At 40.8% G+C, this 13856-nt stretch overlaps 1 protein-coding gene across 5 annotated transcripts; it reads left to right on the plus strand.

Moving 5' to 3' along the window:
* The first annotated feature begins 19 nt into the window (after positions 1–19).
* On the plus strand, positions 20–11110 carry EEF1AKMT1 (EEF1A lysine methyltransferase 1). 5 transcript variants are annotated; one of them, XM_027677196.1, is made up of 5 exons: positions 20–85; positions 5414–5567; positions 6445–6527; positions 7108–7388; positions 8585–11110. In XM_027677196.1, exons 2-5 carry the CDS (start codon positions 5418–5420, stop codon positions 8710–8712), a joined length of 642 nt encoding a protein of 213 aa, XP_027532997.1. In that variant the 5' UTR covers positions 20–85; positions 5414–5417; the 3' UTR covers positions 8713–11110. The 5 variants fall into 5 exon arrangements, with proteins under 5 accessions (XP_027532997.1, XP_027532999.1, XP_027532994.1 ...); XM_027677193.1 differs by lacking the exon at positions 20–85 and adding an exon at positions 717–848; XM_027677195.1 differs by lacking the exon at positions 20–85 and adding an exon at positions 2890–4422.
* Positions 11111–13856: the final 2746 nt, after the last annotated feature.

Here is a 13856-nt window from a genome sequence, read left to right on the forward strand (position 1 = left end):
AGCAGGGGGCGCGCGCGCCCCACGCGCTGCGTTCGGGGCGGGGCCGGCCGGGCGAGCTCCGCGCGCGCGGAGGGATCCGCGGGCGGTGAGTGGGGAGGTGAACGCGGCGCGGGGCGGGGGTGGTGCGGTCCACAGTCCCCCTGCCCGTCCGCTCGTGCTCGCCGTGAGGGCGGGCGGGCTCCCCGCTCCAGGGGCGCGGAGGCCGGAGCCGGGACGTCGCGGAGCTTTCTGCCCGCCGGCCCCTTCCGCTCCCCGCTGCCCCGGGTTCGGTGTCGGCCGAGGCGCAGGCGGGCGGGCCGGCGTCACCCTGTACCCCCCACGGGTTTATTGTGGCTGCAGGGGGCCCTCAGAGCAATACACACTGGAGGGGACGGGAGAAATGGGCCTTCTCCAGAAGCCGCCTGTGCCCCGTCTTTCGTTCACGTGTCGGAGGGTCCCGGCGGTGCTGAGCCCTGCCAGCGGTCCCTCCGTGCTGTCTGAGAAGAGTGGGAATAGGCTAGGTCTCCACATATTTAGTAATTCTCTGAGACAGTTTCTCTTCTGTGAACTGTTCTTGTGTTACTTTAATGCACTATGAAATTCAGTCACCAAGGGATTCCGTGGCTCAGCAACACCTTGTGTCATGAACCAGCTCCTTTTGATAGTGTTTTTGTTATTGGGGTTTTTGTGTTTTGTTGTTTTGTGGTTTTTTGTGGTTTTTGTTTTTGTTTGTTTGGGTTTTTTTTTTGGTCAAGGCTGTTGCAGCCTATATTTGACCTTTTAATTCTTGCCTTGGAAAACCGTGGTCCATCTCTGCCTGTGATGTTCATGCCACTCGTGATTACAGACTCTGTCATACTCCTTCTCAGTTACTCCTTCCTCATACTCATTGTCTTACAAAAGCTTTTCTAGTCTTTGGATGTCTCACTACCCTTCTTGAACCTTTTCTAGTTTCAGTATTTTCCCTGGTTTTTGTTGAGATAAAGAGACCACAACTGCTATTCAGTTTTATTCTGTATGTGTTGGTAACTTGGAGCTCTTGACAGCTCCTTTTAAATTTCTTTGTAAATTCTAATTAATCGTGTTATCAGACACAATTCCCACACAGTCAGGAGATGTGGGATTATGATACGTGATTCTCAAAAAACACAAAATCACTGTTTGGTGGCAGCCATCAAATGGTAGAATTTTTTGGGAAAAGAAATAGAATGTAACAGAAAACATCATGAAACAACAGCATAAATGTGATCACTCGTATCTTAGACATTGTGTAGAGTTCTAGTCTCCTCAAAAAAAGGGTGTATTAGAAGGATTCAACAAGGAAGAGTGAATGCATCGAAAGACTTTTGTCAACCCATCAGAGAGGGTTAAGACCCTTCAGGCTAGAAAAGAGCCAGTTTGCTGTGTGAGGGAAAGGGGATGTCTTAGAGGTGTCAGTGAAATGACACGTGGAGAGAGTGTAGGGCTCAACCACTTGCTTTCTGTTCTGACACACCAAGTGTCTGCGCCATGTGAAGCGAGTGCATGCTGTCGCAGCAAGAAGAGATAGTTATTCATAAAATGATTGATAAAATGAAGCTTCTTACTAGATGATATTGTAGATAAAAAACTTCTATGGGAATTTGAGGGATACTGGACAAGTGTTTCTGAGAACAGCATTCATGGAATGAACCGCTTTGGATGCAAAAACAGCTTCCTTAGTAGAAAATGGTTAAAGTCTGTGAGAATATAGAGTGGGGAGGTATCACATGTATTTACCTTACCTCAGTCCTTTTGAGGCAGTCGTTTTGGCTGTCTTCAGGATGGAATGACCAGTATCAACCCTTCAGGACACAAGAATGACTGGTATCAACGCTTGACCTGAACTAGTACAGCTTTCTTCTTGAACCATTTGCCATGGACATGAACAAAAAGTTATTCAAACTTAATCCTGAAATGGAGCTGTCTCAGATCTGTGGCAGGTTGTCTGTGGACACAGCATTTGGATTCCTGTACATGATAACAAGCTCAAGCTTGAGCAGAGTGCAGTATCTTCCAGCTTTTGAAGTATCAGGGCATGTGTCCGGCCTTTAGTAACCATTCTAGTCCCTCAGATCAGGGCTTGTTTACCTCCAGGCAGGTGGTTGGAGCCCCTTCCAGGTGATTTTCATTATGGTTGTGCACCATTGCCCAGCTTTTCTTGGTGTGTGCTACAGACACCATAGATGGTGAGCTGCTTGTCTCAAAGACTGACTTGGGCAGCTTGGAAGAAATACAGACAGCTATATTTAACTCCATTTCATGCTCTCTGTCTTTAGATCCAAGTTACTCTAGAATAAGATCTTTTCTGAAGTTGTACATGTGGTTTTTATATTGTCAGTAAAAGATCTAAGGCGCCTGCACTGTGCTCTTCCTCCCCCTTCCCAGCAATGAACAGCGTGGCTTTCCAGTTGTATTTCTATTCCATGGCCTTTCAGCAGTCTCTCCTTTCCCCTTCAGCTAAAAGACATTTTATTACGAGATGACATCTTTAGGATGCCACAAAAGAATGAACAGTGCTTGTACACCCAGCAAACGGTATTTCCAAGTTGTGTGGGCATTCAGGGAGCCCTGACTTACAGGTACGGGTTTAGGCTGACGCAGCCTCTTCGGCAGAGAGATGTTGGAGTCACCTTTGATGCAGTCTCTTGGTAAAAGTTCTGAAGCAGCAATTGGGTACTTTACCAGGAGAGTATTTTTTGAGGTGGCTTTGTAAATGTAGATCCCACCTCCTGCCTGCTTTTACCTGTATGAAAGGAGCTTCCTCTTGAGTAGCGCTGTGGATCTAGAAGGATCTAACCTCTGGAGCAAACTACGTGTTCTGTCTTTGTATTCCTGTTCACACAAGGGTTTAGTGTAGGTAGAATGGCTGGATCAGCACTGTATGTGCTATGAATGCTCTGAATCTCAGGGCATTCCTAAAAAGCAGCCCTGAACCCTTGTGTGGCTCATGTAGGGAGTCTACACGAGGATAGAGCAAGGGCTGCTGGTGAGGGACCCCAGGGCCTGGGGCAAGCACAGATGGGTCAGCTGGAGCCTCAGGGGCCTTGGGAATTAAGAGTGTAAAGGTTCCCTGAGAGCCAGAGGCACTGTGGGTTTCTGTGCTTCTTCCCATCCTCCCCCAAATGTTTCAGGGTTGCTTCTGGACTTGAGAGCAGTGAACTGGAAGGGGTATAGAGGGGCTTTCAAACAGCAGAACTGTCTCCCTTAAAGGATTTACAAGTCTTTTTCACATAAACTCACTTTAACAGTTTTCTAATGTAGTTCTTAAGCGCAAGAATTTGTTCATGCTAATGACCTAAGTCAGAATATGTGCATTCAGAAAAATATATTGAATTTTGGGAGTATTCATAATAGATGTACAATATATTTCTACCATATGTTCTGAGTTACCCCTCCTTGCAACCTCACAGTTAATTACTGCTTAGTTCCTAAGGCTTTAATTTACAAACCAAAAGGAAGGCTATTAAAAAGTAAACTGAAAAATTATTAATAGATAAAAGATGTCTATGGGAGTATGCCTTTTTATCTACTGAAACAGTGGGAAATTCTTCATCAGCAATTTTGTCTGTGAGGGTTTCATTTCATGGGCATGGATTTAGTCCTTGCAAATGCCTGTATGGGCTCACTGAAGAGAAAATAAAGATTCCAGCTTTTGACTTAAGAACTGCAACTTTGTGTCTGTTTCAGTTTCTTAGTGTCAAAGCACAGATGTGTCCTTGCTTAGGGGATAATAGCAAACCAGATTACTACATGTATCAGTCACTTAATAAAAAAAAAAAAAAGTTGTGAGTTAAGGAGCGATTTTAAATTTTTAACATGTCCTAATGAAAATTAATTGTTGTATAGGGTCTAAAATGGATCATAGTGTTTTGTATTGTAAGAGCATTGTGTCTAGAAACTGTATTATCTGTCTGAACTTGCAGTCATTTTTATAAAAAATACTTTAATACATAATTTAATAATGTATTTATTTTTAAAAATAGGGGGGGAAATTGCAATTTTGATCTTATTAGGTAGCTTGACTTTGAAATTCTCCTCTTGCTTGAGGCTAACACCATAGGTGGGTTTTTAGGCTTTGAACGATCCCCTGTTTTGCAAGCCTGGCCTGAGAAACCAGCAAGTCAGTAAGCAATATTCTGGAAAAGCCAAGCGCTTTCCTCTTATCCCATGTAGGTGCATACAGTGTCACCGGAATGGTAGAGTAACTGTGTGAGTTACCTCACAGTGGCAGGTTAAGGTATCTTTTTCCAGCAAGCAGGGAGAAGCTGTTTTAGGAAACTTCATCTTGAAAGCTCTGCAAGAGTAGAAGGAAGGGTTGACGGGGAGGAGACTGGAGTTCTCATTGCAGTCCAGGGGACAGGGAGAAGAAAAACCCTGAGTGGCTATACTTGAAATGACTCACATTTACGCACTGTTCAGGTGGCACGCGGTTCTCAGTGGCTTCTGCATAAGGTCAGGCATACTCCTCTTTCCAGGTTCTGCTAAAGTCATTGCTTGTGTGCTAGTTCTGAGATTGGGTGCAGAGAAAATGGGTTTCTTCAAAGAAGAATATTTTCAGGTTTCGTCCAGTAGTTTCCACGTGCTGGGTCATTTCTGGCACCATCGTTCCACGAGGTGGCACTGTCCCTTCTGCAGAGGACACAAACTCTGCTGCACTGCCTGGGGTCAGCAGGGCTCAGGCGTTCTGCGCAGCAGAACCCACGTCAAGAGTTCTCTGGAAATGGCTGTACTTTTCCATTAGTATATACCGTGTCTCTTTGATACAAGTTATGTCCAGGTTTTTACACGCAAAATGCACAAGCTTTCAATGGAGTAGGGTTAGAAAAACATCTTTATGAGCTTCTTGCCTGCCTTTCTTTTTTTTTTTTTAGGTTTCTGGCATTCAGAAGAATCTTTTTATGGCAAGGAAGTTAAAGCCAGGTGATACTGACCTAGAATGCTGGATTACTTAATTTTGAGTCAAAATTGTGTAACTTTGAACATGGAGAGGAATGACCAGTAGCTATCATTATTTCTAGGAGAAAAGGGAATAATTTCTATGGGATTTTTCAAATCCACTAAAGGAGTTTTTTTCTGAAAGGTGATACATACAAAGTATATGGATTCAGGAAACCAAGAACTGTAATGACAGCTTCCTTGTAAGAATACAAGCCAAATCTGTGTAGTACAGAAAGGGAACAGTGTTGCTACTGTTCCTAAATTCTCTGTGGAGATGTGTTATTTCTGATTGGCCTCTCACTGATTTAAGACCACCTAAGTAGACAGAATATGTTTTCTTTTGTTAGGAAGTTTTTATTTTTAGCTGCATTGTTGGTGGAATTTGTTTTACCTCAGGAGATTATACTGTTATTAAAAGCATTCACCATTGAAAAGGTTGATTTAATGAATTTATTTTTTTCTGTTTGATGTCTAGGAAAATGGATGATGATGATGATGACATTCCCCAGCTTTCATCCCATACATTGGCTGCCCTCCAGGAGTTCTATTTGGAACAGCAGCAGAGAGAGGGCATGAAGACCTCCCAAGGGTTTAATCAATATTCCATTGGCTCAATAGAAGAAGATTGGGTAAGAAACTATAAACCTTGATGAATGAAGCACAGATGGAGGAGTAGCCTTTACTGAGTTTCTTTTGTGGATGGATAATGAAATTGAATTAAAAAGGGGAACACTCAAGTTGTTCCTATTTATGGATGCCAACACTGTAGGGAGATTTGTTTTACTATTTAATCTGGGTATAGTTGTCTGTTCTATATGTGTGGCGGAGTACAAACTGAAAGTACATGGAGGGGGAATAAAGATGCTGATAGAAACATCTGTCCCTTCTGGAAATTTTAACTTGAGTTTGGCATGTGAAGGTAGTGAAGACTCCTCCCTGAGACTGAGACAAACACAGTGTAACCAGATCAAGTGATCTTTCCTTTTACTTCATATTTCTCTCTGTGTTTTATTTCTTTGTTTTTGTGGATGGCTGTTTCACTGCTTGTTTTTATTTGTGACAGACTGACTTTTGATTTGTCTCTGGATTGTTTGTTTTTTTTTTGCTCTTCCTTTTCCTGATCCCTTCTGATTTAGTAGTTTTATCCTTTATTTCCTTCTATACTGTCACTTTTCAAGGTCCTTTTTCTTCTTCTGCTAAAGTAACTCAATTTAAGAGCACATAAGTATTGTGCATCTGCACATGGGGTTTGAAATAGCCTTGTCAGTGGTTTGGATTACCTTGTTTTCCTGATAGTGCCATACATGCTTTGGAAACATGTGGTGTAAGCTACCTGGATTACAGAAGTAGAAAGACTGTCAGGAAAATAGTTACTTTTCCAGCGTTACAGTTCATGAACTGAGAAGTTGATGTGGATTTTGGTTTTCTTCAGTTATGACTCACCACACCTCACTGTACATAACACAAAAGTTTTGCTGTTGTTTGTAATTGTGCATTATTTCTCAGCAACTGAGCCAGTTTTGGTACAGCGATGAAACTGCGTCGTGCCTGGCCAAGGAAGCGGTTGTGGCAGCTGGAGAAGGTGGCAGGTAGGATTTAATAATGGCATTGTAGATTTAACATGTCTTTTGTTTCTACTACATAGAGCATGCAGTTTAATTCATTACTCATTGTACTTCATCTTTGTTCAACTGCAATATTGCAGAACTGCTTTGCTGTTATTTAGTTAATAGTTTATACTGATCTTCCCATTTACCATTTTACTGAATGCTGTAGGCTGTGTCTTGTTAAAGTTTACTATGAATCATTTTATTTTTCAGAAATACAGAGAGCTCTAGAGCATATTAATAACTTGTAATTATTTTCTCTGGTTTTATACAATGTTTCTGTAGAACAGATGGAAAAAGTTCAAGTATATTTTCTTGCTTTTCTGAAACAAGATTTTCTCTGTAGTTAGGCTTCAGGTCTTTGTGCAGCATGGAGGTTGAATAGGTAATGGCTTAAAGTTATTTAAGTAATTAGTTGTTAGAATGGAGAAAGAATGGCTTACATTTTGGGGACTAATGTTTAAAAATGTTTTTCCCAAAGCAGCTAAGACGACTGGAGTAGGGGTTTGTTGCTGTTGTTTGCCCTTTAAATCAATATTCTAAGTTATTGTGTCTTTTTCAGGATAGCATGTGTTAGTGCACCGAGTGTGTACCAGAAACTGAAAGAACTGGATGGTAAAGATTTTTCAGTGTGTATACTTGAGTATGACAGAAGGTTTTCTGTATATGGAGAAGAATTTATCTTCTATGATTACAACCAGCCTTTAAACTTACCTGAAAATCTCCTGCCACACAGTTTTGACATTGTAATAGCAGATCCACCCTATCTGTCGGAGGAATGTCTTCAGAAAACTGCAGAGACGATCAAATACTTGACAAAAGGAAAGATACTGCTTTGCACAGGTATAACTAATAAAAATATTAGGTCCCCATAAGGATCTTTTTCTCTCTCTCAAAAGACAAACTCACTCATGTGAGAGAAATACTAACTCTATAATATTAAATTATCATTAATTTAAGGGGCAGTGTGTATCCTAAGCTTTATATTTGAATACTTGAGTTCAACCTTTGTTTTAAACTAGAGGAAATGGTTTTTAATAGGACTTTTGAAAGTCAGGTTTTTTTCTTACAGCATTATGAGTTTTACTGAATTTTGGAAGAATTATAAGATCATCTTGCAAAGTTCCAGAAATACTTTTTCTCTTGTAAGAAGGCCACTCTCTGTAATTGCAATGATTGAAATCGAGGTATGGCAAACATAGGTGCAACTTACTGTTGGTATCCTAGGCACTGAAATACAGCAGGAGAAATTAAAAACCAGTGATAAAAGCAGTGAAACTAGATAACTAGATAATGGTACTTGCAGGTGTTTCTTTATGAAAATGCACTTGCTGATTTAAGAAGTGATGTGTATCTGCCTTAGTCGTGTCATTTCCTAAACTGTATTGTTATTACAAGACATCTGAAGACATCTGGAAAACTTGCAAAAAGCAAAGGACAAAAGCCCTTTTTACATACAACTTGGGGGAAGTCAACAAAGCAGGCAAAATAAATAAAAAATTAAAACAAAATGTGGCCATAGAAAGTCTATTTCTTGGCTTAATTACTCATAGCAGTCACGCACAAGGTTAGTTCTGCCTAAAATGGGTAGGTGGTCCTTCAGTTTACAAAGTTTGAGAAATACTGCTCAAGAAGTGATTTCTCAGTGTGTAGCTGTGGTTTATTTAAGTGGAAGAGTATATGTAATCTGTTTGCATTTCCCATGACTCCCTACCATTTAACTTGCTACATACTTGGTATGTAGCAAGAAGACTGAGTTCAAATTTCTTTTCTGTATAAAGGACACTGATACCCTCTACCTATTTTTATGAAGGTTTTTGGACATTCATTTCCTTGGGGTGTCTTTCATTCTTTTAGATTTATTTTAAACTTCTCAATAGATTCAGTTGTTAAGGAAGGCTGACAGTGTAGCTGCTTTAAGCCTTCCTTCCGTAAAAAAAAACAGGCCCTGTTATATATGCATTTGTGAGGAGCTACTAAAAAAGTCCAAACGTTCTGTTACTGTTTTTCTTATTGAATACCAATTATTTTTGCTGCAGGTGCCATCATGGAGGAACAGGCAGCAAAGCATCTTGGTGTGAAGATGTGCAAGTTTATTCCAAAACACTTGCGAAATTTAGCCAATGAATTTCGATGTTATGTGAACTATGCTTCTGGACTGGACTGATTCTCATAAGAAGATCTACAACTTCTTCAGTCAAGCTGCTTTCTGGTTTTTATCAGTGACTCCACAATTCTCAGTGCTGAAATACTTAGCTCTGAGTACTATTTCCTGGGCTAGCTTTAATCAACATGTGTTAGCCTCTCTCTTTTAAATGAGTAAGCATTTGTAGTTACTGTGTTTGTATTTTACCTATTAGGTAAATGTGGACCAAACAATGCAGAGGCTGGATAACAGGAACTTCTCTGTTTGAATTTAATTCTAACTGGTAACTTTTACAATTCAGAGACCTTTTTGAAGTGATTTTAGCTTATAACAACACATAGGTGCTTGCTTTGCAGACATCAGAATTGTCATTGCAAAAGAACTTGATACTTCTGTAGTAATGTTAGTCCCTTAAATCTTGAATCATAGTGGTTCTGATTAAATATATTGCCTGCTTTTTAATAGATTTCAATATCAAACTAAAGATGATTTACAGATATATCAAGTTTATAGTTACAAAAACAGTTTTTTTTTCCAGTTGCCCAATTTTCTTTCTCTCCTGTTCCACAGACAACAGCAGAACAGTAGAAATTGTTGAATCTCTTAGAAATTATTGAATCTTAAAAGGCCACTGAGGAATAATGTAATGTATTGATAAACTCCCACTGTTTCAAATGTTAGATTTTATATACAAGGTTTGGACTACATTTCAATCAAAATAGATTATACATTAGAAAAATTTTGCTTTGGGATAGTAGACATTTTTGGTAACTGGGAATTTCTAAAGTTAGTTTTGACTAACTACACTACTAATGTATTTTTGGGTGAAAGTTGGTTCATAAATTCCAAGGCACTCAACAGTTTATAATCTATAAATACACTGTACAAAACACAAGTAATTGTCTTTATATGCCATATTGTGTAAAAGGCTAACAGAAATGCTGCATCTACAAAATGTATCACCTAAAATTAAGTATTGAGAAATTTATTTTGCAGTGGGAATAAACCTTATTAAGCTTGTGAGACAAGATCTTTTTATAAGGTAGAGGTAAACACTCATGTTTCTGTGCATTCCTGCTGTTTGCATGCAGATTTTCCCATCTGGTTGAGTAAACAACTGAGGAGGAATAATGTAGATAGAATATAATCCTCTCTCAGTGCTCAGAGTATCGTGCTGCCTGAGCTGGACACAACAGCGGTTCATAAATAACCATCCAAGCCACTGTAGCTCTCTTCTCCATTTTCCAAGAAATCTGTTTATTTCCTAAGGCTTTTCCCTCCTCACACTTTGTACCTGCTGTTCCTGAGTTTCGTTATAACAGTTTTCTTTCTCTTTCTTGGCCTTGGCTTCTGTCAGACAGGCAACAGGTTTGTTAAATGAGAGAAGTGCAGCAGAGGCAGTGCTTGCAGGAGAACAGGCACCAGACTCCTCTGACAGCCTCTGTGAGCCCATGGCCAATACAGTGTTGCCTTTCGAACTAGAAGCCATCCTTGCCGCTGAGCCAGAATCCCCCCTGAAAATGCCTGTCCACAGGTGACATACAGCTGGGTTTAGTTGTTTTCCAGGAGGCTTCACCATCACTTTTATGTGGCCAGTTTAAAAAAAAAAGCAAACCAGAGTGTTAATTGCACGGTTATTGGCACAAATCTGTACTTCACAATTGTAAACTGGTTTATTACCAAGCAGATGGAGACAATGAAGTAACTCATGAAACTTTGTTTATAACTCCATGGAGGCTTCAAGGGGACAGGTATGATTGTCAGAAGGGAGCATATTCTTCCCCTACCATCCACCTAAATTAGAATGTGCTGTTCAAATCGAAGCTTCACCTATATTGCTGCTTTGCTATTATTTCCTTCAGTTGTTTGCTTTATTTTGGTAAATGCGTGTTGCTGGGCTCTCTACAGCAAAATCAAAAGACAGCTTTACTAACTTCATCAGAGACCTTTCTTAAAAAAAAATAAAACTGCACCATTCAGTTATACCAAGAAATTCACTTCCAAGAAAATAACTGCTGCTTCTCACATGTAGGTCAGACAGCTTTGAAAAGAGGCACTGTGAAGATGCACAGTTATGAAAATGAGAGTACATATAAATCTGTGCAGATGCATTCAACAGAGCAGCCCGTTGTCCACCAAATTCCCTCTTAAAAGCCTGATGAGTGCAGGCAGCTGCCCAAGCAGAGCTTGACTGGTGGCTTTTACAGACTTCATCAGTGATGGAAGGTAAGCTATTTTTGTCCTACATGATTCCAAGGCAGAAGCTATTTCTGAGAAGGTACAAGTCACAAAAATTCATAGTGAATTTGTGCTTTGTGCCATCATGGTAACATTAAGAAATATTATGTGACAACAAAATCTCTCTTCTGTAATTGGATTATGAATAAAAACAGTGTCAAGTAGTGATTGATTTTCCTTACTGCTGATGTCTCATGGATGGACTTTCTGTTGGAGCAGACTGTGGTGGAGTGTTAGCACCATGCTGCTTTTCCAGGGGCGTTTATGACTACAGAGTCCTGTAGTAGAGGCTACAGCCTCTTATCTGCAATAACAGGTACTGTGCAGGAGCAGGACATCTCAGTGCCCTGCTGTTGGTATGGCTGGGACACTTGGCAGAGAAAATGTGGGGGGCTTGTTCACAGGCTGGTGGCCGTAGGTGAAGAGAATACACTGCAGCTACCTGCGCCTCACCCCAGCTAAGAAATGAAATGTTTCTGGAAATGCAGTTGCATGAAGTCCAAGGTACTGCTGCCAATAAGTTCTGCACTTCTGTTAAAAATGTCACCCTCAGATTGGTGTTGCAGAGGTAGCCTGTCTCTGCCACACAATTGCTTCCACCCCTCTACCCGTGCCCCTCTGGACCAGAGCAACTGGGAGGTATCTCTGATGGTTGGTTTGGTCACTCTGCCTTTGTTACCTGCACGGAGCAGCCCCAGTGCCATGCACTGAGATGGGAAACAGGGCAGCTGGGTTCGGCAGAAGCCCCTTGTCAGCTAATGTCAGAGCTGTACTGCTGCTCTGGGTCTGCTCATGTTCTCCAGCCTCCTTAGATGGGAGTACCGCAAAACCAAGTGGTAGCTCATGCCACCAAAACACGTGGGATTGACTGGATCTCCCTTGTGCCCTAGTCCAGGTAGTTATGGCTGTTCCCTAATCCCACTGAAATTAATGGGGGTTAATGCTTTGTGACCACATTACAGCCTTTTTCCCTTTTCCCCTTGCGGCTTTCATGTTCATGTTCCCCCATGCAATTCCATGTACACTTGCAGCTATAGATCTCTACCTATTCAGACAAACATCTTCAGGTAATGACTGGCAAGTAAATCAAAACTAGCATCTCAGGCTTTTCTCAGCCTTCCTGAATGATAGGAATTTTCCAACCTATCTTAAGCGATACTACAGAGAAGAAAATAATGTCTTTACCAAGGATATTGTTCTGTGTTTTGTGGCTTCTAATATATTCCAGGGACAGCCTCATTGAAGAAAAAGATTTTCCTGGCACAACAAAAAATTTCTCAAATCAGCTGCAGCTGCCAGATAGTTCCAGCTTTGAATTGTTTGCATTTATTGGGGCTGGAGTTGGTTCAATGAGGCATTTCATGTCTGCCTTCTGTCAACAGTTTGTGAAGCCTTGAAGCAACTCCAATGAACCCTCCCTCCCCCATGCAAATTAAAGGCAAGGCTGCAGCAGCTGTAACCAGAGGGCTAGAAGCTGGAAAATGTCACACCACATTTGAAGTGAAACTGATATAAATCCATGATGTGATGACCTCCTTAAAAAAAACCAATTCCAAACAAATACAAACTACATTTAATACTCAACCTTTTCAACATGAGTAATGTGGAGAGAAAGAATAGATGGAAGGGTATTTTGAAGATCAACAAATGTTTGTGTAGCTAATAGTTCTTAACGTTAAGTATTAACAAACAGTTGTTCACTAACAAACTATCAAACAGTTGCTCGTGCTAAAACATTGTGGTGGTTTGGGCTAGGCCTTCCTTGGTGACCAGTTTGTAACCAAGGAAGGGTCCAGATTTACCCAGTATTCCCTACGATTTTTACGTAAGCCAGACTATAAGAAGAGAGGAGGAGAGGCCTTCGCTCTCTCTTTCCTTCCGGCGGCTTGGAGGTGCAGGTTCCCTGCTGTTGAGTCTGCCGTGCTGGGAAGCGAGGCCTGGTTAGGCCTTGCCGACCTTGGGAGACAGAGGTTGCCGGCAATCGTTCCGGAGCGACTCTCGGTTGTCCCAGGAGAGTAGTGAGATATCTTCTTTGCTAACTCTTTTGTTCTTTAGTTACTAGATCTCGGGCTACTGATTGGGATATATATATATATATATATATATATATATATATAGTTTAGTTTAGTTTAGTTTAGTTTTGTTCCTTTTCCCCTTCCCCTTCCCCTTTCCCTTTCCCTTGTGAAGTTGTATATAAGTGTAAATATATTTATATATATCACTTTGGTTGTCTCTCTCGTTTTCGGGTTTTTCTTAGTTCTTTCTCCCTCTTCTCCCTGAGGTTTTTTTTTTGTTGGGGGGGTACTTCTGGTGGTAAGGTTTGGAGACTTGGCAAGGAGCCAGCTTCAAACCATATCAAACATAAACACAGATTTTAAGAGACACGTAACTGGAAAGCTGGATTGGGAAGCAAACTGGCTCAGCTAAAAAGTCTGTCACAGAAGAGGGTAAAGATTAAAAAAGGAAAACAGGCTTCTGAACAAGATAACATGAAGATGCTTGTAACCATGGGAAGCTTTCTGCACGTGTTGCAGTGTGATGAGAAGGAGGTTGCCAACCTACTCATTCTATTGATCCATTGAGATTTTGCAGTTCTGTAGTACTTGCAGTCATCCAATTTCTGAAGCTCTACGTAAGCTAAAACATCTACTTTACTGGATTGAAGAAACTGATTATGTTCCATTTACCTAATCTTAGTTTGCAACTCCCAGGAATCCCCAGAACATGCTCTAGTTACTTGAAAACCTCAAAATTATTCCAATAACTAATGCCTGCAGGACAAGAGTTGCAAGAAAAAAAGTGAGATTTTTTTTTCCTCCACATCATGCAAATATATCCATGTACTCTAATAACTAATTTGTTGCAGACAAATTTGTATAAGAAAAGCATGTGGGCAGACAGATGAGTTCTGTTGGAGGGCAGTGTTT

This window comes from Neopelma chrysocephalum, unplaced genomic scaffold, assembly GCF_003984885.1.
Source record: "Neopelma chrysocephalum unplaced genomic scaffold, ASM398488v2 Primary Assembly neopelma1_43, whole genome shotgun sequence".
Lineage (NCBI taxonomy): Eukaryota > Metazoa > Chordata > Aves > Passeriformes > Pipridae > Neopelma > Neopelma chrysocephalum.